General features: G+C 42.8%; 2 protein-coding genes across 3 annotated transcripts in view; one reads left to right on the top strand and one right to left on the bottom strand.

Moving 5' to 3' along the window:
• The window catches only part of BICRA (BRD4 interacting chromatin remodeling complex associated protein), a 123858-nt gene extending 117446 nt beyond the window's left edge, over positions 1–6412 (top strand). For both annotated transcript variants that reach the window (XM_073598692.1, XM_073598691.1), the window contains 3 exons: positions 1–91; positions 2137–2239; positions 2964–6412. The exon at positions 1–91 is cut by the window's left edge and continues 4 nt beyond it. In XM_073598692.1, the coding sequence (XP_073454793.1) occupies positions 1–91; positions 2137–2239; positions 2964–4168 (1399 nt within the window). In that variant the 3' untranslated portion in view covers positions 4169–6412. The remainder of the gene's footprint in view (positions 92–2136; positions 2240–2963) is intronic.
• Positions 6413–10734: 4322 nt separating this feature from the next.
• LOC141107755 (calpain-2 catalytic subunit-like) overlaps positions 10735–15742 on the bottom strand; it is a 77969-nt gene continuing 72961 nt past the window's right edge. Inside the window, exon 21 of the mRNA XM_073598689.1 lies at positions 10735–10990. Coding sequence (XP_073454790.1) covers positions 10964–10990 — 27 coding nt within the window. The 3' untranslated portion in view covers positions 10735–10963. The remainder of the gene's footprint in view (positions 10991–15742) is intronic.

Genomic DNA, 15742 nt, shown 5'->3' with positions numbered 1-15742 from the left:
TGACGAGTTTGAGACTGTGTCTACTCAGCTCCTGAAGCGCACTCAGGCCATGCTGAACAAGTATCGCTTGCTGCTTTTAGAAGAGTCCAGGGTGAGTATGTATGCGCTTTGACCCTCCTGTCTGTCCAGCATAGACTGGTTCACTTGTTCATATAGAAGTTCTCTTTCTCAGAAAAATCCACCATGGAAAAGCACTCTTTTTTTTTAAAGGGTTTTCTGTCACTTAAAGCAGACCTGTCCCTTTTGATGTATTCATCATTCAAATTGATGCGTTTTTTGTTTTTTTTTATGTGATTTGCCTAACAAAGTTTTCATCTGAGTTTCTCAAACGCTCCCAGCTCCATTGCCAGCTCTACCTAGGCATTTGTGATCTCAAACAAAGGTAGTTATTGCTGTTCAGACCAAGCCACTGATTAACCCCCTTCACCTAAACGCCAGACTGTATGCCCCTTTAGCTGAGATCATGTGAACAAATAGGGAGATGGTGTTTGGGGCCATGAACTGTGTATTGTACAACATCAGTAAGTATTACAAGGCTTTTTTTAACTAGCAGTTTTTAACCACTTCAATACAGGGCACTTTCACCCCCTTCCTGCCCAGGCCAATTTTCCGCTTTCAGGGCTGTCGCACTTTGGCAATTCCGTGGTCATGTAACACTGTACCCAAACAAAATTTTTGTAATTTTTTTTCCCCACGGATAGAGCTTTCTTTTGGTGGTATTTGATCACCTCTGCATTAATTTTTTACTAAACAAATAAAAAAAAAAAGCAACAATTTTGGGGGAAAAAAAGTTTTTTCTTTGTTTCTGTTATAAAATTTTTATTATATAAAAGTTTTATCCTTCACTGACAAGCACTGATGAGGCTGCACTAATGAGGTGGCATTTGTGGACACTGATGAGGAGGCACTGTTAGGCTGCGCTTATATGCAGCACTCATAGGTGGTACTGATGGGCTGCACTGATGGGCACTGATTGGCATCACTAAGGCCTCATGCACATTGGATGTTTTTATAGCTGCTGTTTTTGGCTTCAGATGTTTTTTTTTTTTTTTTTTTCAGTTAATAATCTCTCCAGCATGTTATCCTATGTGTCCATGCACACATAGGCTGTTATCAACTGTTTTTTGGCTGGAAAAAAGACCCAAATGTAGTGGGTTCTGAGAGGCGTTTTTCAGCTGTAAAAACGCTCTAACGTCAAAAAACATTGATAAATGCTCAAATGCGGTTTACCAGCATTTTTTAACGTTTTTGATCTATTGAAAAAACGCTAACGCTAAAAAAAGCTAAAAAACGATATTGCAAAAACGTTGAAAAACTCACTGCAAAGCTACTGGTGTTTTTATAATGTTATTATAACGTCCAGTGTGCATGAGGCCTCATGAGCACTGATTGGCATCCCTGGTGAGCTCTATTGGGCATCCTTGATGGGTCTGCTCTGATGTTCAATGCTCTGATTATCACTATAGGCCCCCCCTGTCAGGAGAGCTGCTGATCGGCTCTCCTCTACTCGCGCCTTGTCAGCGTGAATAGAGGAAAAGCCAATAAATGTAATTTCTTGGTTACAATTTGACCAGCTGTGATTTGGACACAGCTGATCACACGGTAAAGAGCTTACGTCATAGGCTGTTTACCAAGATCGGAGATGCGGTGTGTCAGAGCGACGCAACGCACCACCGATTGTCCTCATGACTTGTCATGCTGGACATCATATGACGCCCAATCAGGATAACGCAACCACCCTGTGGCCATCATTTTGCATATGGTGGGCGGGAAGTGGTTAAAGGAGGCAGGGTGGTTACATAATGTCAGATTTCTTTATCTTTACTCGCTGTTTGTATTCTGTAAACCAGAAACTCTGAAAGCAGCTATTAAAAACTAATTTAAACTAATTTTGATGTGACTATTTTGTACAGCAGAGGGCGCCAACAACCTTGTCTTGATTTTCCATCTGTGTAGTATAACTATGGCCGTTCACTTTGTACATTTCACCCCTATTTCAGAAGAATGGCTGAGAGGATATTTTTAAATTAGAAGAACTGATGGCTTTGCTGCAAACATGGGGGTCATCTTCAGTCATTCACTGCATGTGGCTTAATTTAGTGCTGTGTTTTCACTGTTGTTTCTCTCCTTCTGCAGAGAGTGAGTCCTTCTGCGGAGATGGTAATGATCGACAGAATGTTTATTCAGGAGGAGAAAGTTGCTATGTCTCTGGACCGGCAGCTGGCAAAAGAGAGACCAGGTATTTATCGTTCCCATCTCCAGCTTCGTCACTAGGAGGCATCTTATTTTTAACTGTGACTCTCTTTATACATAAAACAAACTATAGTGTATTTTATATTTATAATCTGAATATTTTTTATTTGGTGTTTTGTTTTACTCCTCTAAACATGTTGCAGGTACAAAAAAAATAACTTTTGATGTGCCAGAAATATTTTATGTCTTATACCTTACTTTTTGGCTAACAGCACAGCTCTGACTTCTTTTTTAAAAACACAACTTCTGGTCACCTCCTCTTCTCTGCCAGTGCACAAGAAGGGCTTATGGAGATGAATGCAAGAAAATGATCCGCTCATAAGATTTCTGGCAAAATCAACAGGTGCTTTTTTGCACATTAACAGATATAACAAAGCACTTCAGTGGTATATTTAGCTGACCAATAGGGGGCAAATAAGAAAAGTTCAATGGGGTTTACATACACTTGTGACAGTATTATTCCAAAGGGGCCCCCTGTCCAAACTATACTCACCTTGCCATTGCCTCCCTGGCATTTCTTCCTGTTGCAGTTGGGGACAGTAATCGGTGCTTAATGAGAAAAAGGCTTGTGTGTCATATTTATGTAGGATGTACAGTATGTATAGGGCTGAATTGGTTGTAACAAAAAGTCTTCCTTTAAACGTGAACTGTACAAGAATAGATTTATTTACCTGATAAATGTTTGATAACTGTCCCTCTTTCTTCTGCAGATGAATATGTCTCTTCCTCTTCTTCGCGGTCTCAAACGGTACCCCCTTCTGTGGCCTCCGTCTCTTCCTCACCTTGTCCTGCCCCTGCAGCAGAGACCCAGAAACCCACTGCAATGCAGACCTCCACACCAATACACCCTACCAAGCTAGTGATTAAGCACAGCAGTGGGGGCTCCCCATCTGTTACTTGGGCCAAAGCCTCACCGTCGCTTGATGCAGACGACGATGCACTCCCGTCACGCAGCAAACCTCCAATCAAAACATATGAGGCCCGTAGTCGCATCGGGCTGAAGCTGAAGATCAAGCAGGAGGCAGGGCTGAGCAAAGTAATTCATAACACTGCTCTGGACCCCGTTCATCACAACCCTCCACCACCACCTCCACCTCCTGCCCCTCCCACAACACCCGCCAGCACCGTCATCAAGACAACTGTCAACCCAACCCCAGCCACAACCACCACACACACTGGGCAGATGAATGGTACATTGGACCATTCATCGCCTGCTGAAAAGAAGCCCCTGGCAACATTTTGTAGGCTACCCCTTCGTAAGACGTATCGGGAGAACGTGGATGCCTTTGTGACCGGTAAACCGGTAGACACCAGGCCAGTGGTCGAAACACCTGCCCAAACGCCAGTTATGACCCAGGCAGTAAAGCAGGAAGATGGATCCAGAAGCGTCATTACATCCCACAAGGTTCAAGGGGTCCCAGAGAGTGAAAAGGTGAAGAAAGAAGAAAGCTCAAAGTTGGTGTTCTTTGGCAGAGGGGAAACAAAGATGAATAACAATGAAGAGACGACCATGAGCTTGAGAAGAGAGGCTAAGGACGATGAGCCAGGATTTTACCGACAGGTGGTCAAGTCAGAACGAACAGAACATGAGTCTGATTTGAATTGGGAGATGTCAATTCCATCAGCCAAAAGGCTGAAGTCAGAGCAGTTTGACGTTGACAACGCCAGCTTCTCCAGTGACAGCCCCCAGGATGACACTCTAAATGAGCACCTGCAGAGCGCCATCGACAGTATCCTCAACCTACAGCAGCCCCAGAGCGGTGGAAGTTCCAATGCTCTTCTGCGTTCCTCAGCCCAGTCTTCGTACCATCACTCCTCTTCCTCGTCTCCCTTTTCCTCCCCAGTCCACCGCACAGACTCGTACCATACCCCCAACCACAATGGAGGCCTGGGGGCCAGGACGTTAAATAGATAACAGGGGAAGGAAACGAGCGAGCGAGCCGTGAGAAATAAATTAATAAATTGCCTGGGGAGACGAACAATGGTGTCTTGAGCAGGACGTGAGCCGCCGCAGTACTTGGAGACAGGAGGGCACACATTTTCAGATTAAGCCTCAATTTTCTTTCCTTTTTCCCCATTTGTCCGCACGGTGCGGCAAGTGGTTCCGTGGAGAAATTGTGCCGTCTTTTAGGTGGAAAGTTGGGAACTTTCCGGCACAGGCCGGCTATCTCCCCAGACAGAACTTTTCAAAGGACACATTCAACTGGTGATCTGTTGCCTTCAAAACTTTTTTTGTCGTTTTTTTTTTCCTCCCCTATTACCTCCCACTTCCATCTGTTTTTCTCATCTCAACTTGAACTGTCAAAAAAAAAATTACAAAGGAATAAAAAAAAAAACTTTAGCCCTTAAGGAGGGAACTGAAGGGACTGACTTCAAAACAAACGTATTAAAGTTTATTGTAATGATATTTCTTTAAGTTATTCAAGCATCAAAGTCAGGGGATTTTTTATGTTCTGTGTTGTATTTTTTTATTATTATTATTTTCCTATCTGGGGAAAATAGCAAATGAATGCACAGTGCACACGATGGCGCTATACATGAAAAATATTCACTTTTTTTGTTTTTGTTTTTGGGGGTGCATCAAGAATAGAGGGGTAACCATCAGAGACATGGGGGGGTGGTAGAGATCCAAACAAGGTAACTTCTATGTTGACATGGAGTCGTACTAGTACGTCTGTGCTGGATAGGGCAACCCAGTCCCTTCGTACATGTTGCATCCTTTAAAAAAATGTGCAAGAGTTTTGAAGTTTATGGATGAATATAACAATAGCCGGGTTATAGAGAAAGGTAGGATTTAGGCTTTTCCTTATAGACAGGTCACTCTTCAATGAAGGTGTTGAGCAGTGAGTGTTGCTTCTTCTTGACCTATTGTGACATTTCAATGACTTGGGCGATATTTGACTGTAGCACGTTCGCCAGAAGAATCCTCCCGGTCCATAGCAGCAGAAAATGTCTCTGGGCAGCATCAGGCACTACGGACGCCTCTTTGTGTAAATGACTCAAGCGGGTCTAATTATTAGGCAGCTCTGTGTGGGCGACTAAAAAGCTCAAGTCTAAAGAGCTTTAGTTGTGCAGTAAAGTGAGATTCACCCGTTGTTGCCAGCTGCTTCTTTTGATGTTTTGTTGCAAATGAAGCAAATGACGACTTTTGGCAAACAAAGTTTGCCATTGCTGGCCTTCTTCCAAAAATGCTAATAGCCTGGTTGTCGTGCTGAGTGAGTGACTCAGAAGATGTTGAAGATTGAGGATTAACGTGATAGCCAGAAGGTGGTCAATGAGGGAGACCTTTGGCTGTCATGCTGAGTGAGTGACTCAGAAGGTGTTGAAGATTGAGGATTAATGTGACAGCCAGAAGAAGGTCAATGAGGGAGACCAAAGGTTTCTTTCTCAATTAGTTACTTTATCCTTGTCCTGTGTTTAGCTGAGCCCTAGGTGGCATTTAGTTACCTAGTGGGCCGTGATTGCCGTAACTTGGTAGGTTATAAATTGCACATTAACAGTGGACACTATTAATTTACCAATGTTTCCGTTAGGCACGTGTGCCAATTGTATCGCCCTCCTTGGCATTAACACATACACAACTTCAATGAGCTGCTTCATCCAGATGTTTAAGTCCCTCTTCCCCATTGGGTGCTTGGAATAGTTGAAAACAGCACATAGTCCCAAAGTAATTTGATAGACCAAGCCAGGTATTATTGGACATTAATATGAGTGGTAATTGCCTGTCATGCTGCCTCCATGTTTGTTTGATTATGGAGACAGGTCAAAGTAAATTGTAGTAATAAATTCATGATTCCATCATCACGTTGTTAGAATATTTTGCTAGGTCAGTCGCCTGCAAGCAGAACCTCCCCGTGTGTCTTCCCTCATCCAGACAGACGTATTGTTAGTCTACTCCTTACTGTAATAACCTCTCGCCAGTTTCGGTATTTATTTCCATTCGCAAAATGTTTTAAGAAGAAAAAAAGAAAACATTACCACGCCCCCCCTCTCCCCCTACATCATCTTTCACCCTTCCAACCCCTAAACCAACATTATGGTCTAAATATAGTACTATAAAAGAATTTCTACTGTATTTATAATGTAGAATGATTTTTTTTAAAGAACGATGTACATTTAGTACTTCTGTGTAAATTAAATTTGTTCCTCTTTTTAAAAACTGTATATGATTTTTTTTTTTTTTTTTGGAAAAAATGTTTAAAAATACAGAGTTTCAAAAGCTGCAAGAGTGATGTTTGTTGAACAGAAGAGACGTGTGTCGGTAAATGATTTTGTACTGAAATATTCAACACCCTTCTAAACTGGACCAGGCCTAGGTAATGTTCCTGAAGTGTAGGCTCCTAGTGGTGCCTTTAAAGCCTAAGAGCAGCCAAAATAAGAAACAACAATCGCCAACATGGTACAGAAGTTATGATCAGACTGTGTCCCTTGTGCTGATGCCTCTTTTGTTAGGTGAAATCTTCTATTCCTGGCATTCTCTCTTTGCCCAGCTGCTTTATTTATAGAAGCCATACTATAGCTTCTATGAATGGAGGGGGTGGACCTTTCAATAATTCACCCATCCTGCATTCATAGAAACTGTAGTACAGCTTCTATAATGGCGGAAAAGGGGCAGTCATACTCAAGCACTCTTGAAGAGAGCCTGTGACAGTTCCTACAGTTCTATAACCCACACCGCACTGGAACATTGGCAAGGATGGAGGAGTTCACCCAGGCATCAGCACAAGGGACACATGCTACTTGACTGTAAGCTATGTTCCGTGTTTTTTTTTTAGGGGGGTTTTTGTGCTTTTATTTTAGCTGCACCTTTCAATCATCTGCCCATCCTCTATTCATAGTTTGTGTTTCATACATAGAAACTACAAGAAAAAAAATGGGACCTGGTGCCAAATTAGCACGGTCTAACCCCTCGGGACTTTCAAAGACAGACCAAGTAGGTAAATAAAATGGGTAAATTTTATTACAATAAATTCATAAAAAATGGCATCATAAGAAATACATCAGTACAAAACATAGTTGATATTTGAACCCAAATACATGAGTCTGTATGTACAGTAAGCTGCCCTTAGAAATGGATGGGGCTAGCAGAGTTGCATACTGTGGGTACACCTGACATGTTTTGGACCTATATTGAGCCTTCTTCAGAGGTTTTTATGCCATTTGGGTCATAAGCATTCTATAATATAAATATATAGTATATACGTTAGTAAAGCATTTTTCAAAATTGTAGAATGGTGTACATGTGTTTATCGCAGATGCTTAGTATCAACATTTGGCCTGTACTTACAAAAATATGCATAGGCAGGAGAAATGTTCAGCTGATGGTAAGTCACCCACAGGCCACACAATCCAGCCAGAGGTGCCCAGGATAGAAAGAGGGGATGCAAACGCCAGAGGAAGGCAACAGATGTCTCGGCTACGAAGACCCCTAGGCCTAGGAATGAATTCCAGCCTATTTTTGACCAGCAGTCTAGTAGATACTACAAGTAGGGGCACGGTGATGTAGTATAGGCTGTGTGTAATAATAATAACTACATTACTGTTAGTATGTCTATGGTATTCCAGTCATTACAATAGATGTATATAGATCTCTAAAGTGTTAGCAAACACCGTGTCTAATCAATGCCGCACAGGAGATGCTGGAGAGGTAGCTATATCAAGCTGTATAAGCAAAGCTGCTGACATATCTTTATCCTTAGTTTACAAGCAGTGTATGGTGTGTGTCCATCCGGCAACCCCAAGGCCTCACAAATGGAGCCTGGGATGCCAGTGTGTATAGGAGCCTTAATTGTTCCAATCTCATCATGGGCGATTAGGAACAGCTGGGTAAAGAGAGAGGACCACGGCACCAGAATATGGCATCAGAGGTCCATCATGGGATCGTGCGGCGCAAGCCCACCCAGGTGGGGCGGGGTCACATCCCGCATCATCGCGCCACAGACGCACGCGTGGCCCATCCCTCTGCGCTCCAGAGTGGAGCGCAAGCAGGAAGGGAGCCAACGAGAAAATGTTTTCTTCTGGGCTCCCTTCCTGTTTGTGCTCCACTCTGGAGCGCAGAGGGATGGCCACACGCGCATGTGTGTACCTATCTACAATTTTGAAAAATACTTTACTAACGTATATATTTGTATTATAGAATTCTTATGACCCAAATGGCATAAAAACCTCTGAAGGACCGAAACATGTCGGGTGTACCCGCACGTATGCAACTCTGCTAGCCCCATCCATTTCTAAGGGCAGCTTACTGTACATACAGACGCATGTATTTGGGTTCAAATGTCAACTATGTTTTTGTACTGATGTATTTCTTATGATGCTAATTTTTATGAATTTATTGTAATAAAATGCACCTATTTTACTTACCTACTTGGTCTGTCTTTGAAAGTCCTGAGGGGTTAGACCGGGCTAATTTGGCACCAGGTCCCATTTTTTCTTGTTTGTGATTGGATTGACCAGGTATATTATACACCTACCATTTCCTTAAACTTTCCATATATAGAAACTAGTACAGCTTCTATGAATGGTAGCTCCAGTTTGGAAAATATACACAGATCGTAGTGGGAGGGCTAATGATTACTTCACACAAGCTGCTAACAGGCTTTCAACAAGCCCGAATTAGTGCTGAAGCCAAAGTGACAGTCAGTTCTCCCATTGATATCTGTCTACTCTATACCATTCCTAAACTGGAACTGAGCGGTACTGGATTTTGATACTTGCTGAAAGCTCTGCAAATGCTTTGTAATAGCTTTCTGTACACAATAAAAGTTAAAGCTAAGGCCTTAAAGTGTAACAAAAGGCAAAACTTATTTTTTTTTATTTTAGTTTTGTATAGAGTGGCAATGGATTAGAACACCTGTCAGGTTTTTATTGCTGTCTGTGTCCCGGTTAGGGAGACTCACTCTCTGGGACAGGAACTGATTGGAAGACTAATACAGGTACTTGCAGTGTCATGCTACATTCACACCAGCGATCAAGGCAGGTGCAGGAATCTTCTAATTCATGCTGTGGTTCTCAGTGGCTAGGTGCGCCTACCGGCCCTGAACGCTATAACGATGGTTCGCTGGCGACCACATTTATTCGCAGGTCTCTGCACAGCCAGTGATAACCTGCGGTCTTTTAGCCACTGATTTTCAGGAAGGCGGATTATTTTTCTATTCTGGATGAACTCCATAAGGGTACACAGACTCCTCGATCCTCCTTCTCTAGATGGTTTCTGCTCTTAAGGATTGGGTTCCATTCTTTCCTGTCAAGGTGCAGATCTTCTAGATCTAGACTGATTTCTTCTTTTCTTTTTCGGCATTGCTTTTCCCAAATTACAAGGCTTCCACCTGGTCTTCTGTCTATTTTTTAAGTTCTACAAGAAGGATATTTAGGCCTTGTGTGTTATGGTGCGTTAGCCTTTGTTGCCCTGCATTACAGGCAGCCACTGTTCTTATAACTAATTTGTTGCACAACTTAGGTATGGTGTTTGTGGGTGGTGTTTTCACCTGAGCTAGCCGATGGCTTTTTTTTTTTATTGCTAGTATCCTCCTGTTGGTGGCAGTAAAACCTGACAGTCTAAGAACTCCTATGTCCCTCAATTGACGAGGATTTTACAGTGTGTACAAAAATCCTTTTTGCTTTTAAATTGGCGAGATCAGCAGTGGCAGCCTCCTTATTCTATCAGTGTAGGTTTCCCCTCAAATTATTTTTTAAAGTAGTATGAAGCCCAAAAGCAAACATTTTATTATATTGCAGTTGATGGATGAATTGCTTTTCTTTTTTTAGTATTTCTTTTCTTTATTTTCACCTGGTGATCTGCTCAGTAAGTCTGTTGTTTTTCAAAAGAACAAGCTGTCTTGCATTTTTAGTAGAAGTGTTGAAACAAACCATTTAATACGGATGGGGGTGCTTACACTATCCAGCTTTTTATGATTTCCTTTATCCCAAAAGGAAAGAAAGCTGTTCCTGTACCTGCTTATAAAGTGTGAGATGGCGTTTGGCTTCATTTTGTTAGTGTACCTATATTTGCTAATACATCGAACATGCCCCTCCCCCCAGATTAAAATTCTGCTGTCCAAAGATACCTTAAAGTAGAGGCACTCTAATACAGGAGGTGTGTTGCTGTGCTGATCACCAGGTGCAAACAGAGGGGGAAAAAAAAAAATCTAAGAAAAAAAAAAAAATGCAGCCACCACATCTAATGATTGGTAAGGTGCAATATATTACATGTTTGGTTTTAGGTTTAAATACCACTTTAACATTTACACCTGTAAATTTAATATGACATATCAAGAGCTCCCTTGTATAATCTACAGGCTAATTGGTCTACATCACAATGTTTCAGGCTCCCTCAAGCTTTTTGCATGTTTTTCATCAGATAAATAGAAACTGTCTGGTAGTCTTGCAGTAGGTGCCCAAGGTCCAACCATTGTGCAGCACTGTTCAGGAGAAAACTGAGGCTGCATATGTTGTCAGGATAAGCTATAAGCACATATCTAGTTACACCATATCAAAGAAGATTTATTACATTAACACACATTGAGCTATTTACATCATTCATCTCTATTCCCTGAGCATAAGAAACATTCACTTGTTAATGTCCAATTGAAAAACTTCTACATAAAACAGACTGCAATGTTTAGTGGCCCCTGAACACTATTATTGATAAGCCGGGCCCCCACTGTTCCATCCATTGCTTGTACTCTTCTTTGTTTGCAGGGTGCGGTCTTCATTGTAGATGAGTCATCTGAAGCCACTTAAAATGAGAAGAATAGTGATCAATTAATAATTGATAGGAGCCTGGTCACAATTAAACACTTCATTTTGGGATACTTGAAACAACATGTAGTTGCAATGTTTCTTGTAAACAAACACAATACATGTACATATTAGCAAGACACAGGATCAATTTTAGACTACTAAATTATGTGCTGCCTTCAGGTGATTGGACATTGGCAAACAACAGTAAGGACAGCCCCGGTCTTACATCAGCCCGGCCCAATATAACCCCTCCCACACAGCTTCAGTTTTCTGCTAGTGTCCTTAGATGATGGATGTCTTCTTTCTGCTCTGAGAGAAGCAAATCACTTTTCATAAAACGCACATCACAGGACAGTTGATTTTCATGATTCTTTGGTGCTGCTACCCTCAGATGAATGGACACTGTTAAAAAAAAAAAAAGGCAGGATTTCACACCCAGGCACAACCCCTCCCTCCCAGCTTGGCTAAGCCACTGTTTTTAGTTATATCTCTCTGAAGATGGTTAATGTGCGGGACTGAAGCAATACGCTGCCATAGCATTTGTTCAAAAGAGGCAAAAGTGGGAGCCCAGTGAAGGGGTGCCCCCACTTGCTTTGTGCGGGGATGTGTTTTTTGTGACCTTCTGGACTCAGGAAAAAAATAAGACTGGGTCTGCAGTGTGGTGGCCAGAGGTTGCAAGCTGGAGTTTTGTTGCTTTCCCCCTCCACTTCAGGGTGTCTTCAGAGCCACAAAAAAAAAAAAAAGCAGTGGTCTTTGCAGCTCTGGAAAGGCTACTGTCCCCAGGGGGTCATCATGAGGAGACAGGTCACACAGCATTTATTTCAGTTAAAGGGGGACATCCGGCCTCTTCTAGACCTCAAAGGTCTCAAGTTCCTGAAGTTACAAAGATTAAGGATGGAGACTTCCTGGTCAGTGATTGTTTCACTTCATGGGGACTTCCTGGAATCAATGGATATGAAGGATGTCTACCTACACATTTCAATTTTCCAGCAGTTTGTCGTTCACAGTAGAGGATAGCCACTACCAGTTTGGCTCTGGTTCTGGGTTTGTTGAGGACTCAGGTTATTCCCATTGTGGGGTACCTAGACAACCAGCTTCACGGAAGGAATATGTTCAGGAGGCTTAGTCATCAACGTAGCCAGCCTAAAGTGCAGATCCTATAGGAGAAATGCCTTTCTCTCCGATTCCAGGGGGAGTCGTAGGGGTTGTTGAAAAGTCCTTCAATTTGGGTCTGCATAAGGATGCTGGGGAAGATGATAGCCGTCTTCAATATGGTCCCATATGTCTAGTTTAATTCCTGAGCTTTTCAACACTATATTCTGTCCATTTGGGACAAGTGTCAGGAGTCTTTGGATCTGCTAATGAATATGACTCCCAAGACCAGGCTGGCTCAGGAATGGTGGCTCTTGATGCAGATGCTGAATGTCAGAAAAATGCTTCCTTACAATAAACTGGAAGGTCTTAAAGATGTATTCCAGCCTGCCAGGTTGGGGAGGTGTTCTGGAGAACCTCTCAGTTTAGGAAAGGTGGTTGTCAGAGGAGCACAAGTTGCCGATCAACATTGTGAAGCGTCTAGAGATTTGGCTGTCTATCCCACACTGGTCTGTCTGCCTGTGGAGTCTTACATCAGCCATCAAAAAAGGACAAGAAGTTGCCCTGCTCAGAAAGAAGCACACCTGATCTTGTGTAAGGCAGAACTACACAGTTTGGCCCTCGCCACTGTGCACATTCCTTACATGGAAATTTGGCAGGCATACTTTTTCAGCAGTCCACAGTTGAATCCAGGAATATGGGCCCTTCACTCGGAGGTGTTTGCAGAAATGTGTCTGTGGTGTGCAACGCTAGATATGAATCTCTTGGCATCCATGTTTGATAATAAGCTAGACAGGTTTGTGTGCCGCAATAAGGAATCCTCAGGCATTTGCGGTGGATGTCCTAGTGACTCCTGGAGATCAGTTTTCCCTGACCAATGACTTGACTCCATTAAAGCCCTTCCACACCTGTTGTGCAGAATAAAGGTGGAAGGTTCTGATTGTACCTGTTTGGCTAAGAAGTATGTGGACATCCATCTCTTGGCTGACAAACTGTGGACTCTTCCAGATTAGTCAGGTTTGCTGTCCATTCTGCTTTATGGTTGCTCCCCTGGTAAAAGCTGGGTGAACGGTGTCACATGGATTGCAACACGTGTGCAAGCCTCCTTGGAACTTTTATTTGGTCTTGTCTGTTTTGCAGACTTTGCACTTTTGAGCCTCTTCATGGCATTCTCTTGTTGCTTCTTACACACAAGGTTTTCTTTGTGATTACTTAGACTCAAAGGTTGATTTACTAAAACGGGAGAGTGCAAAATCTGGTGCATCTGTGCATGGTAGCCTTCCAGTTCCAGCTTGTTACCGGTACCTGACCGGCGCACGCCGATGTACGTCGGCAGAATGGTACGGCTGGGCAAATGGACTTACAGGTACCTCCATTTGAATTCCCCGCCGTGCCATTGCGTGCGCGCACCGGCCGGGAGCTCTGCGAGTCGGGTCGCGGGTCCCACGATCGCCTCACGGAGAGGACAAAAGGGGAGATGCTGATGTAAACAGCATCTCCCCGTTCTGCCTAGTGACAAGTGTCACTGATCACAGCTCCCTGTCATCGGGAGCAGTGATCAGAGTAATGACCCTGCTAGCCCATCCCCCTACAGTTAGTAATCACTCCCCTAGGACACACTTAACCCCTCCCGGCCCCCTAGTGGTTAACCCCTTCACTGCCAGTGTCATTTACACAGTAATCAGTGCATTTTTAATCGCACTGATCGCTGTATAAATGACAATGGTCCCAAAAATGTCCGCCATAACGTCACAGTCACAATAAAGGTCGCTGCCATTACTAGTAAAAAAAAATTATTAATAAAAATGCCATAAAACTATCCCCTATTTAGTAAACGCTATAACTTTTGCACAAACCAATCAATAAACGCTTATTGCGATTTTTTTTTTTTTACCAAAAATTTGTAGAAGAATTCGATCGGCCTAAACTGAGGAAAAAAAAATGTTTTTTATATATTTTTGGGGGATATTTATTATAGCAAAATGTAAAAAATCCGTTTTTTCAAAATTGTCGCTCTTATTTTGTTTGTAGCGCAAAAAATAAAAATCGCAGAGGCGATCAAATACTACCAAAAGAAAGCTCTATTTGTGGGAAAAAAAGGACGTCAATTTTGTTTGGGAGCCACGTTGCACGACTGCGCAATCGTCAGTTAAAGCGACGCAGTGCCGAATTGCAAAAAACGCTCTGGTCAGGAAGGGGGTAAAATCTTCCGGGGCTGAAGCGGTTAAATTAAGCTTTGACAAAAAACATGGAAGCTGATTGGTTTCTATGCAGATCTGCACTAGATTTTGCACTCTCCAGTTTTAGTAAATCATCCCCAAAGGGTCTTCTAATTGGCTGCACTTTCCTGCAAGGAGCCTTTCTTGGTTCTTCACCAGCATAAGGTGGTGTTGAGGCTGTTTAACCACTTGCTTACTGGGCACTTAAACCCCCTTTCTGCCCAGGCTAATTTTCAGCGCTGTCACTCTTTGAGTGACAATTGCGCGGTCATGAAACACTGTACCCAAATTAAAACATTTTTCCCCACAAAGAGATATTTCTTTTGGTGGTAAGTAATCACTATGCCTTTTTTTTATTTTTTGCTAAAAAACAAAACAAAAAAAAACAAAAACGAAAATTTGGGAATAAATAGCATTTTTATAACCGCTTACCTGTAAAATCCTTTTCTTGGAGTACATCACGGGGCACAGTGCCATAATAGTTACAATGTGGGTTATAGGCCACCTTTAGGTGATGGACACTGGAACATCCTAAGACAGGAAGTTCACTCCTTATATAACCCCTCCCACTACTGGGAGTACCTCCGTTTTGTAGCAAAGAAATGTGTATAAGAGGGGAGGGACCTCTGTGTCCCGTGATGTACTCCAACAAAAGGATTTTACAGATAAGCTGTTAAAAAAAATCCTATTTTCTTTATCGTACATCACGGTCCACAGAGCCATAGTAGTTACTATGTGGGTTATAGGCCACCTTTAGGTGATGGACACTGGCTCACCCTAAGACAGGAAGTTCACTCCCTATATAACCCCTCCCATTACTGGGAGTACCTCCGTTTTTTCGCCATTGTCTTAGGTGTTGGTCACAAGTAAAGATGTGCTATGCTGAGCTCCACTGGAATATTCCTTTGCTGGGGCAAGCTATGCAACCGGATCCATTCAAAGCATCTTTTTAGGCTGAACTGAAAGGTACCCAGGCCTCGTGGCTTAAGAAACGAGGTTTAGCCCGTAACGCTTCTCTTTTTAGAGAGCTGGACTCCGGGATCCAGTGCTTTGTTTTTTTCAGCCATAAAGTTTTCTGGCAGGGTGCTTTACGGATCCAGGGGAGTGGAACCCCTAATAAAAAGGGCCCCCTGGTCCCTGAAGGTTTTTTAACGGAGCCCACCGTGAGGGGTGAAGATTGGGTCTGTTGGTTTAACCACAGAATCTCTGCAGCGGGATAAGGTAAGTGGAGATTCCTAAGGAATTTAAAATTGTATTATGGATTGTCTCCTTTAAAAGTAAATGTTGTCATGCCTAAAGTCACCACTGGGGGCTGTATAGAGCACGTACCTTGTTCGTGCTTTCCTTAGATTGCTCTGTGTCAGCAGAAGCTGCAGAATTCCTCTGGCTAGCAGTCCCAGGCCTCTGGTAAGATGTTGGGGGGGATTTTTTTTCTA

This window comes from Aquarana catesbeiana, linkage group LG09, assembly GCF_042186555.1.
Source record: "Aquarana catesbeiana isolate 2022-GZ linkage group LG09, ASM4218655v1, whole genome shotgun sequence".
NCBI lineage: Eukaryota > Metazoa > Chordata > Amphibia > Anura > Ranidae > Aquarana > Aquarana catesbeiana.
This window is presented reverse-complemented; position numbering and strand designations above follow the sequence as displayed.